The sequence below is a fragment of the Hippopotamus amphibius genome, chromosome 9 (assembly GCF_030028045.1).
Source record: "Hippopotamus amphibius kiboko isolate mHipAmp2 chromosome 9, mHipAmp2.hap2, whole genome shotgun sequence".
Taxonomy (NCBI): domain Eukaryota; kingdom Metazoa; phylum Chordata; class Mammalia; order Artiodactyla; family Hippopotamidae; genus Hippopotamus; species Hippopotamus amphibius.
The window spans coordinates 84,805,377-84,828,882 of NC_080194.1; the positions used below are offsets into that span (position 1 = coordinate 84,805,377).

General features: G+C 36.2%; 1 protein-coding gene and 1 pseudogene across 1 annotated transcript; both read left to right on the forward strand.

Annotated features, from left to right (window-relative positions):
* The first annotated feature begins 7,610 nt into the window (after positions 1-7,610).
* On the forward strand, positions 7,611-8,543 carry LOC130860648 (olfactory receptor 8B3-like). The gene has a single exon (XM_057749147.1). The coding sequence runs from the start codon at positions 7,611-7,613 to the stop codon at positions 8,541-8,543; it is 933 nt and encodes a 310-aa protein (XP_057605130.1).
* Positions 8,544-14,199: 5,656 nt separating this feature from the next.
* LOC130860651 (olfactory receptor 8D1-like) lies at positions 14,200-15,126 on the forward strand (annotated as a pseudogene).
* Positions 15,127-23,506: the final 8,380 nt, after the last annotated feature.

Below are 23,506 nucleotides of genomic sequence, written 5' to 3' on the forward strand. Positions count from 1 at the left end.
TGATCACTATGGCCTTGTAGTATAGTTTGAAGTCAGGAAGCTTAATTCCACCAACTCCATCTTTCCTTCTCAAGATAGTTTTGGCTACTCAGGGTCTTTTGTGTTTCCATACAAATCATAAGATATCTTGTTCTCGTTCTGTGAAAAAAGCTGTTGGTAATTTGATAGGGATTGCATTGAATCTGTAAATTGCTTTGGGTAGTACAGTCATTTTCACAATGTTGCTTCTTCCAATCCAAGAACATGGTATGTCTCTCCAACTGTTTTTATCGTCTTTGATTTCTTTCATGACTGTCTTATAGTTTTCTGCATACAGGTCTTTTGCCCCTTAGGCAGGTTTATTCATAGGTATTTTATTCTTTTTGTTGCAATGGTAAATGGGAGAGTTTCCTTAATTTCTCTTTCTCCTTTTTTGTTGTTAGTGTATAGGAATTCAAGAGATTTCTGCACATTAATTTTGTATCCTGCGACTTTACTAAATTCATTGATTACTGCTAGCAGTTTTCTGGTAGAGTCTTTAGGGTTTTCTATGTATAATATCATTTCATCTGCAAAGAGTGACAATTTTACTTCTTCTTTTCCAATTTGGATTCCTTTTATTTCATTTTCTTCTCTGATTGCTGTGGCTAAAACTTCCAAAACTATGTTGGATAGTAATGGTGAGAGTGGGCACCCTTGTCTTGTTCCTGTTCTTAGAGGGAATGCTTTCAGTTTTTTACCATTTAGAACAATGCTGGCTGTTGGTTTGTCATATATGGCTTTTATTTTGTTGAGGTAATTTCCTTCTATGCCCACTTTCTGAAGAATTTTTATCATAAATGCATGTTGAACTTTGTCAAAAGCTTTTTCTGCATCTATTGAGATGATCATGTGGTTTTTATCCTTCAATTTGTTGATATGATGTATCACATCAATTGATTTTCCATATATTGAAGAATCCTTGCATTCCACAGATAAATCCCACTTGATCATGGTGTATGATCTTTTTAATGTGCTGTTGGATTCTGTTAGCTAGTATTTTGTTGAGGATTTTTGCATCTATATTCATCAATGATATTGGCCTGTAATTTTCTTTTTTTGTGATATCTTTGTCTGGTTTTGGTATCAGGGTGTTAGTGGCCTCGTAGAATGAGTTTGGGAGTGTTCCTCCTTTTGGTAGAGTTTGAGAAGGATAGGTGTTAGCTCTTCTCTAAATGTTTGATAGAATTTGCCTGTGAAGCCATCTGGTCCTGGAATTTGTTTGTTGGAAGATTTCTTAATTACAATTTCAATTTCATTACTTGTGATAGGTGTGTTTATATTTTCTGATTCTTCCTGATTCAGCTTGGAAAACTGTACCTTTCCAAGAATGTGTCCATTTCTTTGAGGTTGTCCATTTTTTTGGCATATAGTTGTTTGTACGAGAGTGAATCAAAAATTATCTACACTCTGGTTACATTAAAACTGTAAATCCTATAACCAGAGTGTGGGTAGCTTTTGGCTCACCCTTGTAGTAATCTCTTATAATCCTTTGTATTTCTTCAGTGTCAGTTGTGATTTCTCCTTTTTAATTTCTAATTTTAATGAGTAAGGTAAGTCAGAAAGAGAAAAACAAATACTGCATGCTAATGCATATATATATGGAATCTAGAAAAATGATATTGATGAACCTAGTGGCAGGGCAGGAATAGAGACACAGATGTAGAGAATGTACTTGAGGACACAAGAGGGGAAGGGGAAGCGGAAGCTGGGATGAAGTGAGAGAGAAGCATTGACATACATACACTACCAAATGTAAATAGATAGCTAGTGGGAAGCTGCTGCAGAGCACAGGGAGATCAGGTCAATGCTCTGTGACAACCGAGAGCAGTGGGATAGGGATGGTGGATGGGAGGCTCAAGAGGGAGGGAATATGGAGATATATGTGTACATATAGCTTATTCACTTTGTGTACAGCAGAAACTAACACAGCATTGTAAAGCAATTATACTGCAATAAAGATGAGAAAAATTGCATCAAAAAGAATAAAATACCAAGATTAAATCTAACTGAGGAAGTAAAAGACCCATGCTCAGAAAATTATGACACTGATGAAAGAAAGTGAAGATGACACCAACAAATGGAAAGATATACCTTGCTCAATGATTTGGAGAAATTAGTATTGTTAAAATGACCATACTACCCAGGGAAATTTACAGATTCCATGCAATTCCTATCAAAATACAATAGCATTTGTCATAGAACTTGAACAAATATTTCTGAAATTTGTATGGAAACACAAAAAAACCCTGCATAACCTAAGCAATCTTAAAAAAACACAAAAAAACAAATCTAGAGATATCACACTTCCTGATTTCAAACTATACTACAAATCTATAGTAATCAAAAGAGTATAGTACTGGCACAACACACATGTAGATCAATGGCACAGAATTGAGAGCCCAGAAATGAACCCACACTTATATAGTCCATTAATCTATGATAAGGGAATCAAGAGTACAATGTGTGGAAAAGAAAGCCTCTCCAATATATGGTTTTGGGAAAACTGAACAGCTACATGCAAGAGATTCAAACTGGACTGCTATCTCATGCCATATACAAAGATAAACTCAAAATGGATTAAAAAATTCAATGTAAGATGTAGAACCATAAAACTTCTGGAAGAAAGATAGGTCAAATGCTCTTTGACATTAGTATCAGCAATATTTTTTTTTAATACGTCTTCTCAGCCAAGGGAAACAAAATTATAAAATAAACAAACGGGACTACTCAAACTGAAAAGCTGTTCCACAGTTAAGGAAACTGTCTCCAAAATGAAAAGGCAGCCTACTGAATGGAAGAAGAAATTTGCAAACAATATACCTGATATGGAGTTACTATCCAAAATATATTAAGAACTCATACAACTCAACATCAAGAAAACTAACAACCCAATTAAAAAATGGGCAGAGGGACTGGTTAGACATTGTTCCAAAGAAGGCACACAGATGGTCAACAGACACAAGAAAAGATGCTCATCATTACTAATCATCAAGGAAAGGCTAATCAAACCACAATGAGACATCACCTCACAACTCTTTGAATGGCTAGTAAAAAAGAAAACAAAAAGAAAACAAATGAAGTGTTACTAAGAATGTGGAGAAAAGGGAACATTTGTGCACTGTTGGTGGGAATGTTAATACAATGGAAAACAGTATGAAGGCTCCTCAAAAAATTAAAAATAGAACTACCTTACAAACCAGCAATTCCTCTGCTGGGTATGTATCTTAAGAAAACAAACACATTAATTCAAAAAGATATGTGCACCCCTAAGTACACTGCAGCAGAATTTACAGTAGCCAAGATAAAGAAACATTGCAACTGCCTATTGTTAAATGAATGGATAGAGGAGATGTGATACACACACACACACACACACACACTCATACACACAGGAATAGTACTTAGCCTTAAAAAAGAATAAAATCTTGCCATTTGAGACAATATTCATGGACCTAGAGTGTATTATTCTAAGAAAATTATGTCAGACATAGAAAGAAAAACATTGTAAGATTTCACTTTTAAGTGGATTCTGAAAAACAAAAGAAATCAACAACCATAACCAAGCAGAAATTGAGTTACATATACAGAGAACAAACAAATGGTTGCCAGAGGGGAGGGAGGAGGGGTGAGAGAAATAGGTGAGAAAGATTAAGAGGTACAAACTTCCAGTTCCCAATAAATGAGTAATAGGTATGAAAATACAGTGTGGGGGATATAGTTAATAATAATGTAATATCTTTGTATGGTTACAGATGGTAACTAGAATTACTGTGGTGATGATTTTGAAATGTATGGAAATATCAGATCACTGTGTTCTGTACCAGGAAATAACATAGTTCTGTTAGTCAATGATACTTTAAGAAACAAACAAGGAAACAAACTCATAGAAAAATATATCAGATTTGTGGTTATCAGAGAAAGGATATGGGGGGAGGACAAATTGGATGAGGGTAGTTAAAGGGCACAGACTTTCAGTTATAAGATACATAATTACTAGGATGTAATGTACAACATGATAAACATATATAACACTGCTATGAGTTATATATGAAAGTTGTTAAGGAAGGATATACTAATAGTTCTCATTAGAAGGAAACATATATTTTTTCTTTTATTTTATATCCATGTAAGTTGACAGATGTTCAGTAAACTTACTGTGGTAATCATTTCATGATGTATGTAAGTCAAATCATTATACTGTACACCTTAAAATTATATAGTGCTGTATGTCAATTATACCGCAACAAAACTGAAAGGAAAAATACTTTTAAAAATATGGAAAAAATGGTCTCTTTATATTCTTTTTTTTTCTTTATATTCTTAAAGTTGATAGAATTTTTAATGTATTGTGGATATTAGATTCTTATCAGATATATCACTTACAGGTATTCTTTCCACTCTGTGATGATGTTATTCATTCTCATGATGATGTCTTTTGAACCTCAAAAGTTTTTAAATTGATGATGTTCAGTTCTTCTGTTTTTTTTTTTTTTTTTTTTCTTTCCTCTTCTTCATCATTTGTGCTCCGTGAGTTGCAACTAGGAAATCATTGTCTATCCCAAGGTCAAAGATTTACTCTAATATTTTCTTCTTGAATCTTAATAACATTACTTTTCACATTTAGATCTAAGGTTTATTCTGAGTTAATTTTATTTATATTGTGAGGGAGGAATCTAAATTTATTCCTTTGTAATGAACTTTCAATTATTCAGTATATTTTGTTGAAAAGGAGTTTCAGTGAAACCTAAAATTAAAATTTCATGCAGCATAGGAAATGCATCAAATTCAGTGACTAGTGGTCTGTTCCATCTCTCTCTTAGGAGTTGCCATACCAAAAACAAACAGGCCAAAATTCCTGTAATTGTGGTAGTAGACGTCATTGTTTTGTGGTAGAGGCACTCCTTTTTTTGAGCAGTTTGCAAACTTTTTCATTAGAGAGTTTGATACTTTTCTGGTAATAAGAGAACCCTCTTTTAATATACAACGATATTCTTCCTCCTCCTTCCACTAAGTATGTGTGTGTGTAAATATAGATTTATATATGGTTATTTTTTACAAATACATATATATTTCTAAAATGGGTTGACCCTCCCAAGACAATTGAGTGGTTTCTCAAATTTAGACACTATCCAACATTCTTTTTTTATTTTTCTTAGATGGCTAAAAATTTGTACAATATTTCTGTGTAAAATACTCCAATCAATCAAAATGGTACTTTCATGGCTTCTCATCAAAGATAACTGACTCAATTTCTTCTTTAATTTAAAGAAGACTTCATAATAATTTTGAGAATTATATTTTTAATGTATAGCTTCAAGTTTTAAGTGGGTAACAGAGAACAATTGGACGTTCTTGAACTAGGAAGGGGCAGAACTGTGATATCAGACCTTATTGTAGCAGCAGTGTTCATGGCTAAATAAGAAGGAATATCTAGGAAAATGCTGGAATAATAGGAGCCACGATAGTTCAACACTTCAGTTCACTTTGAACATGAAAAGCCAGAAGCTGTGTGTTGGCTGAGGGACATGGGTGGAGGACACTGTGGTTGTGGATGCTATGGCTTAGCATAAAAGAGGTGTTGATTATATTCTGAAGGTTCTCAAGCAAAAACAAAAACAACATGTTTTTCAGAAATATTGATTGAGTTTCTTCTATGTAACTGCACTGTTCTTAGAGTCATTAGCAAAATAGTAAACAAGATAGAAAAAAATGTTTGTCCTGATAGAGTTTACAGTTTATACAGGAACACAGGAATGAAAGGAAAAAAGTCTGATGAGTGTTATGGCAGAGAATCTACTGGAATTGATGGGAACATAAATAATGACAGCTAAGGTTTATTGACTCTTTACCATATGCCAGGCACAGTTCCAACCCTTTTACTGAGGTGTTTTTCATTAAACACTTTACCATCCCTATTTTACAAATTTAAATGCAGAGATTAAGTAACTTGTCCCAAGTGCTATAGTCTGAAAGGCTGGAAGAAGGAAGGCAAGATTCATACCATTCTCTCTAACTCCATAGCCCCTACTCTTCTCTGTGATGAGAAGAAATTGATAACCTCAGTTACTGAAATGTTACAGGGAGTAACCCAGCAGGAGAGTCAGGTAGAAATTTCAGGTATGTGTTAAATATATATACTATAGAAAGGATTATACAACATTGTAAGTTATTTCAGATCTACCCCCGAGAGAGAGAACAACTAGCATGAGTTACTGCAACATTTGAAAAGTTTCAGACAAAGAAATAAGGAAATCTGGAATTAGGACCATTGCAGAAAAAAATGTCCATTTAGGAAAGGGGGAAAAAAGAAGGAATGAAACAATGTAGTAGCTTTCCCTTCAGAGGTGAAGATAATGAGGTGATTGGAATTTACTTTGCATCTGCCTCAGGGATGTACAATCCCTAGAGTAAAGTGAAAATGAGTAAAAGAGTGAGCCCATAAGGAACTAAAGACAGATCTTGAACAGTGATTATAATTTCCTCATTCCCTTTTATACATATAATCTACTCCCTGGGGAAAGGACTGAGCAAGTTTCTAGCCTGTTTTTAACCAAGTGCATTACATCATTACACCCACATTAAATCTGTGTCTAATCAAGTAACAAGTGTGATAATAAAAGGCTATATTTTTCTCTACTACTTTAAAGGACTGAAAATAATCAGAAAGTATAGTAGCTCATAAAGTTTTCCAGCCCAAAAATCTAGGCCATCTCCGTTTAGAATCAAAGGAATCAAGTCTCAAGAAGCTGAAATTACATTTCCAGTACCAATTGAGTAAAGACAAAGGACAAGGGAGATAGCCCTGAGGTGTTCTGAACTAAGGAGGGTGAGTTTTTGAATTCAATTTACAATACTGTGTTCCTTGTTTTGAGATGAAAGTCCAGGGACCTAATATATGCCCACTTTCTCTCATTTTGTGCAGTTCTGAGATGCAAGTGAAACTGGTGGGAGAATCTGTTGGAGAGGCATCAGAGGATGTTTAGAGACATTAGGGAGCTCAAAGGATATATCAGTTAGGAAGTTTCCTCTAAGTAAGTAGAACTCTCACTCTTCTACCTTTATGGCTTTTACTCTGAGACATGGGGAGTAACTTAACTTCTCATAGATTCTGGTTCCCTCATCTTGAATTAGAAACAGTGCTCTTGGTTCCTACCACATCAGGTCTAATCTGTGTTAGAGGCAAACACCAGGTTGCAAGGATCACTACTTCTGACTTTACTGGTGAGGGAAGAGTTCAAGTGAACGAAGAAATGTTGAGATGAGAGTAGAACAATTGTCCTGAACCATCCCTCTTCTCCCTTGATTTTTCCAGTAGGTATGTTTGCATTGGCAGCATTGGCCTTCCCTCTGGAGGCTAGGTTTGTGATGCCCTTTGTTATATTTAGCTTATAAAAGCTCTAATAAAGGGCAAGTCCACATCACTCTACATCATGATAATGGTAAAGGCAGATTGTATGTGATCAGGTTGGAACACTGTCAGGCATTCGCAGTGTATATACTCTTTGGTAGGATGAGACATCATGGGAAGAGCTGACATTTTCCCTAATGGAACACTTTTCTCCTGTGTCCACAGATTCCCTTAGAGAAGAATGCCTCCTGGAAATGGCACTTTTGTAACCGAATTCATTCTTTTGGGATTAACAGACCAACCAGATCTCCAACTTCCCCTGTTCTTCCTATTCCTAGGAATGCATGTGGTCACTGTGTTGGGGAATTTGGGCTTGATAATTCTAATTGTGCTAAATTCACATCTACATACCCCCATGTACTTTTTCCTCTTTAACTTGTCCTTCACGGATCTCTGTTATTCTTCTGTGTTTACACCCAAAATGCTGGTTAACTTTATATCAAAGAAGAATATCATTTCTTACATGGGGTGCATGACCCAGCTCTACTTTTTCAGTTTTTTTATCATTTCTGAAATCTATATACTGACATCAATGGCCTATGATCGCTATGTGGCCATCTGTAAGCCACTTCTGTATAACATTGTCATGTCTCCTAAAGTGTGTTCCAGCCTTATGCTTGGTTCATACTTGATGGCATTTTCTGGTGCCATGGCTCACACTGGATGCATGCTGAGGCTGACCTTCTGTGATGCCAACATCATCAACCATTACTTCTGTGACGTCCACCCTCTGCTCCAGCTCTCCTGCACGAGCACCTATGTCAATGAGCTGGTAGTTTTCATCGTGGTGGGCATCAACATCATTGTGCCCAGTCTCACCATCTTTATCTCTTATGGTCTCATCCTCACCAACATCCTCCACATCCGCTCCATGGAGGGCAGGTCCAAAGCCTTCAGCACCTGCAGTTCCCACATAATTGCTGTTTCTCTGTTCTTTGGATCATGTACATTTATGTATCTCAAACCATCTTCTGTTGGATCTCTGGATGAGAGAAAAATCTCTTCTCTCTTTTACACCAATGTGGTTGCCATGATGAATCCTTTAATCTACAGCTTGAGAAATAAAGATGTGAAAATTGCTCTGCAAAGAAATCTGAGTAGAAGATTGCTTTGATTAGAAACTGTATCTGTCTGTACAGATAGTCACAGGGCAGGAAGGTTCTGTTTTTAATTGTAATGATTTTATTGACAGTCTTCTTATTTCTTTTCACCACGTGGAAGGAAATCATAGACTTCTCTCAATTTATTTCCACTTTTTGTAGAGCAAGTCTTCTCTCTTTCCTTACCACTTGCACAGTTTCTTTTCCTCACATATTCCCATTTATTAATACGATTAAGAGAAATTTATTATCTTTTTTGTTTTTTTTCTTTATCATTTTCTACTTTTTTCCCTCTGGAAATAGAAGACTGGTCGGCAGATAATCAAATCAGGGAACATTAGTGTGACATAGCGTCATTGGGGATGTCTTATCTGTCACTTGCCATTGGAAGCCTGAATCAGACAATGTTTTCTCTTCCCATCTTCCCAGTCTTCCTTGAGCAAGAATATATCTCCTTTAATGCCTGAAATGGAAGGTTCCAAAATGACCTCTAAGTATAACCTACTTTGCACCTGTAGACACTACACATTATGCTTCCTTGGCAAAGGGTTTTCTTACTCTTGTACAGCCAGTCCTGTACATAATAGATTGCTAATATGTATTGTTTGCATGGGAATGTATAGCCAGTGTACTTATTGCTTTATTTACAGTTGTATATATTTTTAATGAAAACGTCTAGACTAAGTTCAATCTTATGATGTCAAGTCTACTAATCTTCTCAGTATACTTTGCTTCTACTTTGTCTCATTATTTTTGTTTCAGTAAACATGGCACAGGAGAAAATATTCAAATTTGAAAGCTGACTATCCTTTGTCCCTGGGTGGTACATGAATTTTTCTCATAGTGGATATTGCTTTTTTAGTAGTTTTTTGTTTACAAAAAATAGTTTGTTTTGTTGTTATTGTTAGGAAAGAGTGCCGGGGCCAGCCGCCAAAGTCGATCAGGTCCGGTGATGAGCTTGACGCGGCTAAGAAAATTAAAGAGACAGACACAGAATGGGGTCGAGAGGATCAGAAGCTCACAGGCAACTGATACTGAACTTTATTTAGTACAAGCTTATATATGATTTTTGTCAAGGAGGAGAAAGAACAAAAGGATTCTTGCAAGACATATGTCTGTTACTCTTTAAGATAAAGCTCAACTCAACAATCTAAAACATCCTGTTATCTTGTGTTTGCTTTGGGACAATTGTAAATCTTTATGATTGCACGCATCGCTAACTATATGCTTAAACAGTACATTCCTAAGGAACAAACATCAAGGAGACTGTGTACACAGCACGTTTCACAGAAGCAGATGCATTCTTTAAGGCACATAGCCAGTAGGTCAGGGGTGGCGGGACAGAGAGCTATGCTTGCCCAGGCAAGCCTAGGCAAGCCCTTAAAGTAAGGCAGCTCCCAGGGCTATGTCCTGGAGACCAAGGCCCCTTGTTGGGGGCAACTACGGAAACCAGGACCCCTGTTCAGGGCAGCTCCCCGCAAAAGAGGAAGCCTTTGGGCTATTATACTGCAGAGATTATTGGCTCAAATTAGAACATTACTCCTTTCACAAAATTAAGAAAAAAAACTTTGGAATACTCGCCAGTGTTTGTAACTCAGGGAACAGGGCATGGTGGATTAAAGAGCCTAGAATCCTGTCATGAGGCCAAGACTCAGCAAGACATATGGCCAGTAAATAACAGGTCCTTGTGGGGAGTGGTCATGAGGCTTAGGAATTGCATTTTTAACATGGATTTTTGACCTGTTCTATCTAGTACAGTAAATATATAATCCACAAAACTTTCATAAACTTGTGATGAGCAAAGACCATACAGTAGTCGTTTTTCATGAAATGAAGGTAGAAAAGTTATGGCTATATTTGAGGAGGAAGTTAGAGGACATTTTTTGCGAAGATAAAATAGTGATTAGTAATTAAAACTCAAATTAGGGATAGTGAATCTAGAAAAAAACATTTTGAAAATAAAAGCCTATTTTTATGCTTCACCTCTTTTTTCTAGAAGGCCCTAGAAATATTAAGGAGATCAAAGGACTTCTATGGATAAGATAAAAACTTGTTATTTGATAACAAAAAAGTTAAACCCATCCACCTCCAACCCTGTTTGTGTGATCTGGGCACAACTAAATCACTCTTGCTTTTGTTGGCTTCCATATACTACTTCATTATGGATTTTAAGGTATAAATCCTCAAACTACTGTTAGAAAAATGATAATTTGAAAGAAATATTTGGTGACTAATTCAAGTTGTAACAATGTCTTTTCTGGAATAGAATGTTGGATTACTGTCCTTTTGAGAAAATGTGGGAAAATGGTTACTCTACAATGCTTAAGCCTTAATTAAGCGGCAACTGCAACATTTTGTAAGATAATTTTAATTATATTTTTGATTTTACCTGTTTTCTAATCTCCACTCAAGACATAGATGATCTTTTACATCAGTATCAGCAAACTTTTTTTGGATCTGTCTCCTCAGCCAAAGGAAACAAAAACAAAATTAAACAAAAGGGACTACATCAAACTGAAAATACATTGTGCAGCACAGGAAACTCACCAAAATGAAAAGGCAACCTACTGAATGGGAGAAAATACTTGCAAACAGTATATCTGAAAACAGGCTAATATCCAAAATATGCAAATAACCCATATTACTCAACATCCAGAAAACAAAGAACCCAATTAAAAATGGGCAGAGGAACTGGAGAGACATTTTTTCAAAGACACAGAGATGACTATTAGACACATGAAAAGATGCTCAACTTCACTAATGTTCAGGAAAATGCAAATCAAACCTAAGGAGATACCTCACTATTACTAGAATGGCAAACAAAAAGACAACAAATAAAAATTGTTGGTGAGGGTTTGAGGAAAAGGAAACCCTCATGCACTGTTGGTGGGAATGTAAACATGATGGAAAATAGTATGAAGATTCCTCAAAAATTAAAAATAGAACTACTATACAGTCCAGTGTTTCCACTCCTGTGTGTTTTTCTGAAGAAAACAAAAATGCTAATTCAAAGAGATGTATGCACCCTAAAGTTCATTGCAGCATTATTTATAATAACCAAGATATGGAGGCAAACCAGATGGCCACTGATGATGAATGGGTAAAGGGGATGTAGTTTATATTTCTCAGCCGTAAAAAGGAATGAAATCTTACCATTTGAGACAATGTAAATGGACTTAGAGGATATTATGCAAGGTGAAATACATCAGAGAGAGAAAGACAAAACCTACATGATTTCACTTATGTGTGGAATATGAAGAACAAAAGAAACGAATAACTATAACCAAGCAAAAATTGTTACAGATACAGATATAGAGAATAAACAGCTTGTTGCCAGAGGGGAGGGAAAAGGGACATGAGAGGAATTGGTGAGAGAGATTAAGAAGTACAACCTTGCAGTTGCAGAATTAATGAGTGATAGGTATGAAATGTATAGTGTGGGAATATAGCTGATTATAATGTAATATCTTTGTATAGTGAAAGATAATGACTAGACTTATAATGGTATTAATTTTGAAATGCATAGAAATATTGAATCACTTTGTTGTGTGTCAGAAACTAACATAATGCTTATGTCATTTATACTTTAAAAGCAAACAAACAAACGAATAAATGTGTAGAAAAACAGATCAGATCTGTGGTTACCAGAGTTGGGGTCTAGGGGGAGGGGGAATTGGATGAACATACTTAAATAGTACAAACATCCAGTTATAAGATAAATAAGTACTAGGTGTAATACACAATGTGATAAATATAAATAGCACTGCTGTATGTTATATATGAAAGTTGTTAAGAGAGGAAATCCTGAGCTCTTATTACAAGGAAAACTATTTTTTTTCTTTTTCTTTTATTTTGTATCCATATCAGAGGATGGATGTTCACTAGACTTATTGTGGCAATCATTTCATGATGTATGTAAGTCAAATCATTACTCTGTACACCTTAAACTTACACAGTGCTGTAAACCAATTACATCTAAATAAAACTGGAAGAAACACTTTTAAAAATGGAAGATAAATGGATGTCCCTTATACTCTTATATATGTGGGTGAGTCAAAAATTATCCACACTCTGGTAATATTCAAACTTCTATAAATTCTATAGCCAGAGTGTGGATACTTTTAGACTCATCCTTGTATGTTAGAATTTTTAATGTATTCTGGATACTAGGTACTTATCAGATATATCATTTACAAGTATTTCTTCCATTCTGTGAGTCCTTTGTTCATTCTCTTGATGATATCTTTGGAACTTCAAAACTTTTTAATTTGATGTTCAGATCATCTGGTTGTTTTTCTGTTTGTTTGTTCTTTATGAGTCATATCTAAGAAACCATTGCTTATCCCAAAGTTACAAAGATTTATTCTGATGTTTTATTCTAGGAGTTTAATAATATTACTTTTCATATTTAGATCTGAGGTTTATTTTGAGTTAACTTTGCTTATTTTGTGATGGAGCGCTCCAAATTCATTCTTTGAAAATAGATTTACAATTATTCCAGCACGTGTTTTCTTCAGATTGAAACACAAAACCACCAATGACACTGCACATCAGAAAGTTCAGGGTTTACTCCAATAGCAACATTCATCTCAGACATCCTCAGAAGCATCTCTTCCTTCCACATTAAACGGGGTTCAGAGGGGTTCGGGTCTCATAAACAAGGGAATAGTAGTTCACTGCTCGGGTTCAAGCCAGCTAGCATTTCTGGGAATGGTGGAGGTTTGAGGAAACTCTCGCTGAGAAAGTTAAAGCTAGTGGACACCTGGGTTACAAGAAATCATCCTTCATCAGTAATTTCAGTAATAAACTCTTCTGCCTACCCATCCTTGCCTAGTTTAATAGAGAGATAGAGGTGTTACATGAATAGTTCTGCTTCTGCAGTGCTGTTACTATCTAGGTTAGAGATATTTTGTTCATAGAATGATGATCAGATGTCTTATACTCAACCCCAAGCCCCACACCACTACTCCAATTAGAAAAAGAGGTCATTGTCAGTACTCCGGGGCGTCATTATTTCTTGTGTGTACATGATGAGGGAGATGCCTTCAGCCATTAGAGTGTGAGAAAACTGGTGAGATTGAAAAGGTTATTAGGATCTTCATGGGTCTTTTCTTCTATTTAACTATCAACAAATGGCTGTTAGGAGTTTCACCATAACAGGGACTTTGGTTTTACTGCCAAATTCAGTTCATAAATATTTCTTCGTCAGACAAGGAGCACTTTTTTGTATGTTCTGAAATTGGGGCCCAGCTTAGAGGAGGCTCAGGGTGCTATATGGCAGGGGTCTCCAATCCCTAAGCCACAGACCAGTACTGGTCCGCAGGCTGTTAGGAATTGAGCTGCGCAGAAGTAGGTGAGCTACCAGCAAGTAAGGGAGGTTTCATCTGCCACTCCCCATGGCTCCCCATCACTCGCATTGGCACCCGAACCATGGCTTGAGTTACCACCTGAACCATTGCCCCACCCCCTCCATTGAAACTGGTCCCTGGTGCCAAAAATGTTGGGGACCACTGCTCTAGGGATAGAGGACCAGAGATAATGAGAGCTGTGATTCAGTCTCTCTGTTCCTATTCACCTTGCTTATGCAGGTCTGGTTTTGTTGGAAAGAGATTGAAGATCCATTTTAACGTAATTCTTACTCTTCATTTCCACAGACATTTCCAAAGAAGAATGGTTGCAGAAAATTATTCTACAGTATCCACATTTGTCTTAGAGGGTTTAACACAGGAGCCAGAGCTCCAGCTGCCTTTCATGCTCCTGTTCTTGGGGATTTATGTGGTGACAGTGGTGGCGAAATTGGACTTGATTCTCCTGATTGCAGTGAGCCCTTTGCTTCACACCCCTATGTACTGCTTCCTCAGCAGCTTGTCATTCATTGATCTTTGCTGTTCCTCTGTCATTACCCCCAAAATGCTGGTGAACTTCTGAGGGAAACAGAATACGATCCTTTATTCTGAGTGCATGGCACAGCTGTTTTTCTTTGTGGTATTTGTGGTGGCCGAGGGTTACCTTCTGACTGGAATGGTATATGATCACTACGTTGTCATCTGTAGCCCACTGCTCTACAATGTGATCATGTCCTTTAAGGTCTGCTCACTGCTCATACTGGTTGCCTTCATTCTGCTTTTTCTCTCTGCCTTAGCCCATACAAGTGCCATGGTGCAACTATCCTTCTGCAAGTCCCACATCATCAGCTATTACTTCTGCGATGTTCTTCCTTCCCTCAATCTGTCCTGTTACAGTGCACACCTCAGTGAGCTTCTGCTTTTTATCATTGGGGGATTGAGCACCTTTCTGCTCACCCTAGCTGTCTTCATTTTCTATGTCTTCATCTTCTACAGCATCCTTCGCATCTGAACCTCAGCCAGCTGGTCCAAAGCTTTTAGCACTTGCAGCTCTCATCTCCTGGCTGTGGGGATCTTCTTCATGTCTATCACATTCATGTATTTGAAGCCCCCTTCCAGTAACTCCCTGGAACAGGAGAAAGTGTCCTGAGTGTTTTATACCACAGTGATCCCCATGCTGAACACTTTAATATACAGTCTGAGAAAGAAGCATGTGAAGAAAGCAGTGTGGAAGGTTTTGGTGAGGGAATGATTCTTGGTTTTGAGTTTTATAGATGGGAAAATCAAATGGTTCAAATGATAAAACATTCTTTCTTGTTCATTTTTCCTTGTTATCCTGTTGAGTTTGTTTAACAATGTCCTGGCCTTTTATCATGGCCTTGCCCACTGGTCCCTTAAATATATCTTCTCTATGTGGTATATTTCTTTTGCATGTTTTCTCAAGGTCTAGTTAATAATACCTGAAGCTTCTCAGGCATTCCCATTCCTTAAGATCTTTCAGTCTTTAAGGGGAACATGTGCTATTTACCCTTTTTCAGTGGCTTTAATATTTCAATGAATAGCTTCCTGGATCCAGGTTCCTGGCATTCAAATGACTATTTTCTAATACATAGATACTTAATCTGATCTCTCTCTCTCTCTTTCTCGCTCCCTAGCTCGCTCTTATTCCAGTTTAATTAGCGTATTTTACTCTATTTGGTTTTCTTTTTTTCTACTGCTCCTATTATGCTTATAAAACTGAAGCAAACTTTGATTCCATAACCAGACTTGGTTCCTAGAAACAGAGTGTTGCAATTCCAGGTCTCTAATATTACCTTCTTAGTTTTTAGGTTTGCAATATTTTAATTGAACTCTCTCTTTCTCTATAAACTAAGATATAGGACTCTTTTTAGGGTAAGCCCTCTTCCCATTTTTATTGGTTAATTAACGAAATCTACCACCCATTTAAAGGGACACTCCATATTAGAAGATGGAAACCTAAAGCCCTGATCAGAGCTTATGCATTAAACAAACCAAGAGGCAAGTGGAGCCCACTGGGTAGGAGCTACTTCTTGAGGCTGTGCACAAGCCACAGTAATCCAGTTAGGCTCCCCACAGTTCCATGTCTGGGTGTCAAAGGCAGTTTAAAGCACCATAGAAGACTGGCACAATGTACAGCAGCCCAACCGCCCTGCTCTACTAGTCTTGGAACTCATATTTCTTGAAGACAGGCCTGAAAATAGAGTGAAAACATCAAATGATTGTTCTGTCCCCTACATTCCAAATGATAATTTATATGTAAAGTTTCTCTTATTTTAATAATCAAATCACTCCCTGCTTGGGAAAAGCTTCCTCTATATCATCAGGCTTAAGCTGCAGCAATATATGCGTGTGCAATCACTGAAGCTGGCTCAATTTACACAGCCTACATTTGCTAGGACCATAGACACATGGCTGTGTGGAGGCTCACTTAGTTCACATGTTTCAAGAAGCTTAGCTTCTGCTGATGCACTTGCCTTTGCTTCAGAGCCAGCACTTTGGAGTGCAGCCCCTGGAGAAATGAATGTGCACCCACATAAAATTATTCACTCAGCTTTGAACAAATCTGCAGTATAATGCCTGTGAAGGTTCAAATCCCACACTGTCAGAAGTTTAGACTCATAGCCACCTGCAGGGATCTCTTAGCTGAAAGTCATACATAAAACATAAACTATAAAAACATCACAAAAAAAGTGTCAATTTATGCCACTGAGGTCAAATTCAGACCTCCCCATTGAAAGCCCAAAACACTTAGATGCTTTTTTGTTCCTAAATCTACTTCTCTTGTTTACTTCTTTTTTTTTTTTTTTTTTAATTATTATTTTATTTTATTTTTTTTGGGGGGGTACACCAGGTTCAATCAACTGTTTTTATACACATATCCCCATATTCCCTCCCTTCCTTGACGCCCCCCCCTCGATTCCCCCCCACCCTCCCTGCCCCAGTCCTCTAAGGCATCTTCCATCCTCGAGTTGGACTCCCTTTGTTATACAACAACTTCCCACTGACTATTTTACAGTTGGTAGTATATATATGTCTGTACTACTCTCCCGCTTCTTCTCAGTTTCCCCTTCACCCCCCGCCCCCTCCCATACCTCGAGTTCTCCAGTCCATTCCCTGTATCTGCTTCCCTGTTCTTGTCACTGAGTCCAACAGTACCATTTTTAGATTCCGTATATGTGAGTTAGCATACAATATTTGTCCTTCTCTTTCTGACTTACTTCACTCTGTATGACAGATTGTAGTTCTATCCACCTCATGACATATAGCTCCATCTCATCCCTTTTTATAGCTGAGTAATATTCCATTGTATATATATGCCACATCTTCTGTATCCATTCATTTGTTGATGGGCATTTAGGTTGCTTCCATGTCCTGGCTATTGTAAAGAGTGCTGCAATAAACATTATGGTACAAGTTTCTTTTGGGATTATGGTTTTCTTTGGGTATATGCCCAGGAGTGGGATGACTGGATCATATGGTAGTTCTATTTGTAGTTTTTTAAGGAACCTCCAAATTGTTTTCCATAGTGGCTGTACCAACTTACAGTCCCACCAACAGTGCAGGAGAGTTCCCTTTTCTCCACACCCTCTCCAACATTTGTTGTTTCCAGACTTTGTGATGATGGCCATTCTGATTGGTGTGAGGTGATACCTCATTGTGGCTTTGACTTGTTTACTTCTGTATAACCCTGGGCCAATGCACAAGGTACAGTGATTTGAGAAAGTCAAATACAGAGCCCTTGTTCTGCACCAATAGAAAAAATAAGCAATCTGTCAAGTGAAGACCAAAATATCTTTTTTACATCTTTATTGTTGGAAAGGGGAAAAGAAAAGCAGATGGGTAAATGTAAAATCCTGAGGAGAAGAAGAAGAGGAAGGAGACTGAGAGGGAGGGGGAAGGGGAGGGGGAAGTAAAGTAGAAGGGAGGGAAGTAAGGGATGGGGAGGACTAGGATGGGGAAAGAGACATAATGTCCTGAAAAAAAGAAAAAAAGATATCCATTAAAGATATCCATGCTTCTGTACCAACAGAAGAGAATATGGATGAACTAAGATTACTGGAATTTGTCTCAAAGAGCAAAACTTGTCCACAGTGTACATTTGAAGATCAACGACAGGCAAAACTCGCCTATGGTTTAAAAAAAAAAAAACAACAGTAGTGATTTGGAGGTGGGGGTGTTGACTAGCAATGGGCAAGAAAGAACATTCTCAGTGATGGAAATGTTTTACATCTTGCTAGGGATGTAGGCTACACAGTGTGTTCATTTTTCAAAATGATCCATCTGCATACTTGATATTTGTTCATTTCACTGCATGCAAATAATACTTCAAAAATAAACACAGGAATGTAAATTAAGTACTTAATTCTAAAAATGAGAAAGAAAATAATAAAGCAAACAGAAAAGAGAACTAAGGAAAATATACAAAGAAGCAATTAATAGACAGTAGAAAAGCAGACATAATGTAAAAATCAAAATCCTATTTTTTTAAAAATTAAAATATACAAACATGGTTACATTAATAAAGATAAAAGAACATAGATAAATATGCAAAGTAATAAATTAGAAACCATTGAAACAGAGGAAATTTAGGTAAATCATGAGATCATTTTTTTAAGATCTTCATGAAATAAACTTTAAACATAATTAAAAGGGATAGTTTTGTAGAAAAATACAGTTTATCACAATTATATACATGGCAAGTCTTAGATCAATTTTCATTTATAATTTAAATTATTAAAAAAAAAAAAACTACTCCACAGAAGAACACTAGGTCTAGATGGTTTCAAAGAGCATTTCTAAAAAATCTTCAAAGACAAAATAGTCCTCATACTTAAAAAAGCAAACAAACAACAAAGAAAACAAAATAAAAAATAATCCAGAGAATGAAAATAAGGAAAAATTTCCAAATTCCTTTTATGAAGACATTATAACATTATACTTAAAACTGACAAAATCAGAAAAGAATATTATAAGCTAATAATAGTTAAGAATATTAAAGCAAGAATACTAAATACAATATTAGTAAACAGAATCTAGCACCAGTATAAGGCAATGTCACCTCACCAATAGGTTTTATTACAGAACTGAAAGGTTTTTTGAATAGTGGAGTACTGTAATATCTGATGTCTATACATATATGTAAGAAGAGAAAAAACTATGCAAATCTCTATAAATACCGCAAAAGACATCAACAACATTAAAATTTTATTATTTCTGGAAAAAAATACTCTGTAAAATAGAAACAGACACTTCCTTAACATAATAATAATAAAAAAAAACTGATTCTGTAGCTAGCATGCTTTTTAATAGAAAATATTAGAGGTCTTTCTACTAAAATTCAGAACAAGGGCAATGTGCCCACTACCCCATCATAATTTATTTTTATACTAAAGTGATTAGTTGATGCAATTAAATATGAGAAATCAACTAGCAGTATAAGAAGTGGGATAAATTCATCTTTATTTGTCGATGATATGATAGCATACCTGGGAAAACCTATACAATCAAAAATAAAACTAACAATAAAAAATTCAGTAAGGTTACAGGAAATAAATAACATTCAAAAATGAATATAAAATTGATAACAAATTACAGGACATAATAATATAGAAAACTTCGTGTGTATAAAACACATATGAATGAATTTAACAAAAAATGTGCAAAGCCTACTTGACACAAAGATTCCAATCCTCCTGAAATATAAAAAAGCAGACTTGAACAAATGAAAAGACATTTATTGTTCTTGTATACAAGTCAACATTTACAGATGTCAATCTCTCTAATTTACCAACTTAATGCAACCCCAATAAAAATACCACAAAGATTTTTTATGGTTCTAGGCAATGTTTTCAACTTTACTAACATCTAAGTGTACACCCATTTATTGAAGTGTAATTGAAATACACTACACTGCACATATGTAAAATGTACAATTTGATTGGTTTTGACACATCTATCCATATATGAAATGAACACTACTCTCAAGAAGAAAAATATTCATTCACTCTCAAAAGTGTTCTTTTGACCTCTGTTCTCAGGCAACAACTGGCTTGCATTTTGTTACTGTAGATTGTTGGCATCTGTATTGTAAATACTACAGTGAACCAGACAGGTGAAGTCCCTGCTTTCACGAAGCTGACATTTTAGAAGGATGAAACAAACAATCAAACAAATTAACAAGAAATGTATGGTAGCTGAAAAGAAATCAGGATGATATGATTCTTTGAGGTTACTTAGACTAAGTGTTCAGGAAAGGCTTTTCTGAAGAAGTGATATTTAAGGTGGAATCTCAGTATCAAGATTCTAGGCATGTGAGGATCACAACTGCATGGAATTCTAAGCAGTAGGAACACAACAAAAGATGGAAAGCTTTTCTGTCTAAGGGGAAGAGAATGGACTTTGGTGATTAGAGGATTGTGATCAATGGAAAGTGTTATCCACTGAGAACAGAGAGATTGGCAGGGCCAGATCAAGGGATTCTTAGGATGAAATGGAGTATGAATCATGACTTTATTTGAAAAAGCTTGTCATCTGAACATATCAATAGCAGGCAGTGGTTATGAATTCTAATTTGAAAAGTCTTTTTGGAATGGTGGAAGAATTACTGTACTTGCTGGCAGAAAATATGCGTTTGCATCCTAGTTTTACTCTTTGCCAGGCTTATGGCCTTGAGTAAAATGTTAACCTTTCTGAATCTCAGGTTTTATAACTAAGAAAATGGTAGGTTGGATTAGATATGCTTTACTACCATTAGAGAGCTGTATTATTTTTCTAGAATTTTCTGCACTTAATAAATTAAATAAGCTTGGGAATAGAGTAGAAATATTGAAAACTTTCATCTTTTTTATATCCTCATGTAGTGTAAATGAGGCAAATGATATATTTTATAAGAATTCCTTCAATTTTTACTCACAAAAACAGGCAAGTCTTAATCCACATGAGAATAAAAACTGTGGGCTTTAGAGTCCAAGAAACTAGGGTTGCATCCATCCTGGTTCTGCCATTTACTAGTTGAGACCTCAGGCAAGCTCCTCATTCTCTCTGAGTCTAAAATTTCCCGTTTATATCCCATAAAAATGAGATCCTTGATTACGGTGCCTTTGTAAGGATGACGTGGGACAGTATCTATGAAGATGGTGTTTAACAAATTAACTTTTAATATTTTTGAAACTCAGTTGTTGAGTAACATTTTGTCCTTCTCCTCCTGCCTCCCCCTTGTAGTGTGGCCTGGGAATATGAGCACATCTGTTTCACCTAGCCAAGGGAAATCTTTTGGAGAGGTGTAAGAAGTTATTGAACCAGAGACTGAGACCAGACAGGGATATTCCCAGAGGAGAGAAATATATGTATCTTGGAGTTTTGCTGCATATATTTCCTCTACTCACTTTTCCTTTATTTAATGTTTACATATAACTCTTATTCTTAGAGATTCATTGATTCATTCAGTAAACATTGTTTGAACAACTGTGTGTCATTTGTTGCTCTGGGTATTAGAGATAGAAAGGCATTTGAGAGAAACATAGCCATTGTCGTCATAAATCCTACACTCTAGAGGAGTGGGCAGATGTTATCCAACTACTGTCAGAATCATGTTTAATTAAAGTTGTGGTAAGTGCTCTGAAGGAGATGATAGCTTTCTATGAATTCATATTACACAAGACCTTTCCTATTATATTCCTAGGAACCTGAAAGCATTTATAGAACTTAAAAAAACTGAACCCCAGAGATACATAAAAAGCCCTAACTACAGAGGTATTTTGGAACAGATTTGCCCAGAGTTCCTAAATCTCAGTATAATGACTTTCTTCTGAAAGTCAGAGTGAAGAGCCAAACACTAGAGGGAAAGTGTATTATTTCAATTTTGTTTCGTCATGCTGTTTTCAACACTGGTCCATCTTTTAGCTTTTCAGCACAGTTTTTGTCTAATCTGCTTGCAGTAGAAGAGCTCCGTGTTAAACATGAACCCTGTTTAAGTAACATGTTTCCTTCAGACTTGTGTGAGTACGTATGTAACTGGGATGATCCTCAGCCACTATCCACTCACTTTCCTTCAGTCTCCTGGTACTGTTTATGTCTCCTTCTTGAGATCTAGAACATTTTGCTCTATTTTTGACAAATATTTTTTAATAGTATTGCTAGTACACAAAATAAAAGGGACAAAACTTTTTGTGTCTCAAAGAAGCTTTTTTTTTCTAGTAAGGGAGACATGGCTATCATGCGTGGAATAAATGCACACGTCTAATCTCCTCCCACAATTTTCCAGTTTTAGAAATTGCAGCTCCATCCTTCCACTTGCTGAGGCCCCAAATATTGGAGCTTTTATTATGCTCTTTCTCTAGCAACTTCCATCTAAATCCATCAACAAATATTAAAACTTGATCTTCAAGATATATCCAGAATCTCATCTTGGCTGTGCCCATCCTGGGTCAAGTCACTCTTATCTCTCACCTGGATTAACATAATCACCTCCTAGGTGATCTCCCTGTTCACAGTCATATCCTACTATGTTTTCTTTGCCAGAGAGCAGACAGGGTGATTATTTCCTCTGCTACCTATTGTTTTGAACAATTTATAACCTACGGAAAAGTCACAAGAGTAGAACAATGATCATCTATGTATCCTTCACCTGGATTCACATTGTTAGCATTTTGCCACATTTACTTTAGTTTTCTATTTCCCCACACCACACTGCATGCACATGTACACATGCACTTACACACTACACACACACACACAATGCCATATCATTTGAGAGATGACTATGCACATCATCACATTTTATCCCTAAACAGTTCAGCATATGTCTCTGAAGAATGGAAGCATCCTCCTACTTAACCACAACACAGCTACGACCCTCAGGCAATTTGACATTGGTTCAGTTTTACTGATGAACATACAATCTACAGGTAAATGTCCTCAGTTGCTCCAATAATATGTACTATAGGTTATTTTTTTTATCTGAGAGCTAACTAAGCATAATATTTAATTGACATTTCCCTTTAGTATACATAATTAAGGACTTTTTCTCAGCCTTTTTCTGTCATTTATGACATTGGCATTTAGAAAGAAACTGGTTAGTTATTTTTCAGATTATCTTTCAGTTTTGATTTGCCTGATTCCTCATAATTAAATTCAGGTTAAACATGTTTGGCTCAGAGGGCTACTTGGGTGACATTGTGTTATTTCTTTCAGAAAATTGCAGCAGAAGGCACATGGCATCAATTTGTCCCATTATTCGTGATGTTAAGTATAGTCATTTGGTTAACAGTTTTCCACTAAAATTTACAATTGTAAAGGTCCTCCCGTCCCTTTGTTATGAATGAGTAATCTGTGACATGATACTTTAAGATTGTGGGTCTGCCTTGTTCTTATTCCCTTAAGAGGGAAGCTCTTCTTAACCACCAATTTTAGTTTCCATGAAAGATTCTTGCATAATTCAATTACTAGTATGGTCAGTGCAACATGAGTTTCTAATTATATCATTCCTTTTGCATTTGGTAGTTGATGTTGTTCTGTAAAGAAGAACTTCCCTTTTCTATTACTTTTAATTTTATTATTGTCATTAGTATTATTTTTGTATCAGGAAAGACTCATAAATTCTCATCAGTCAT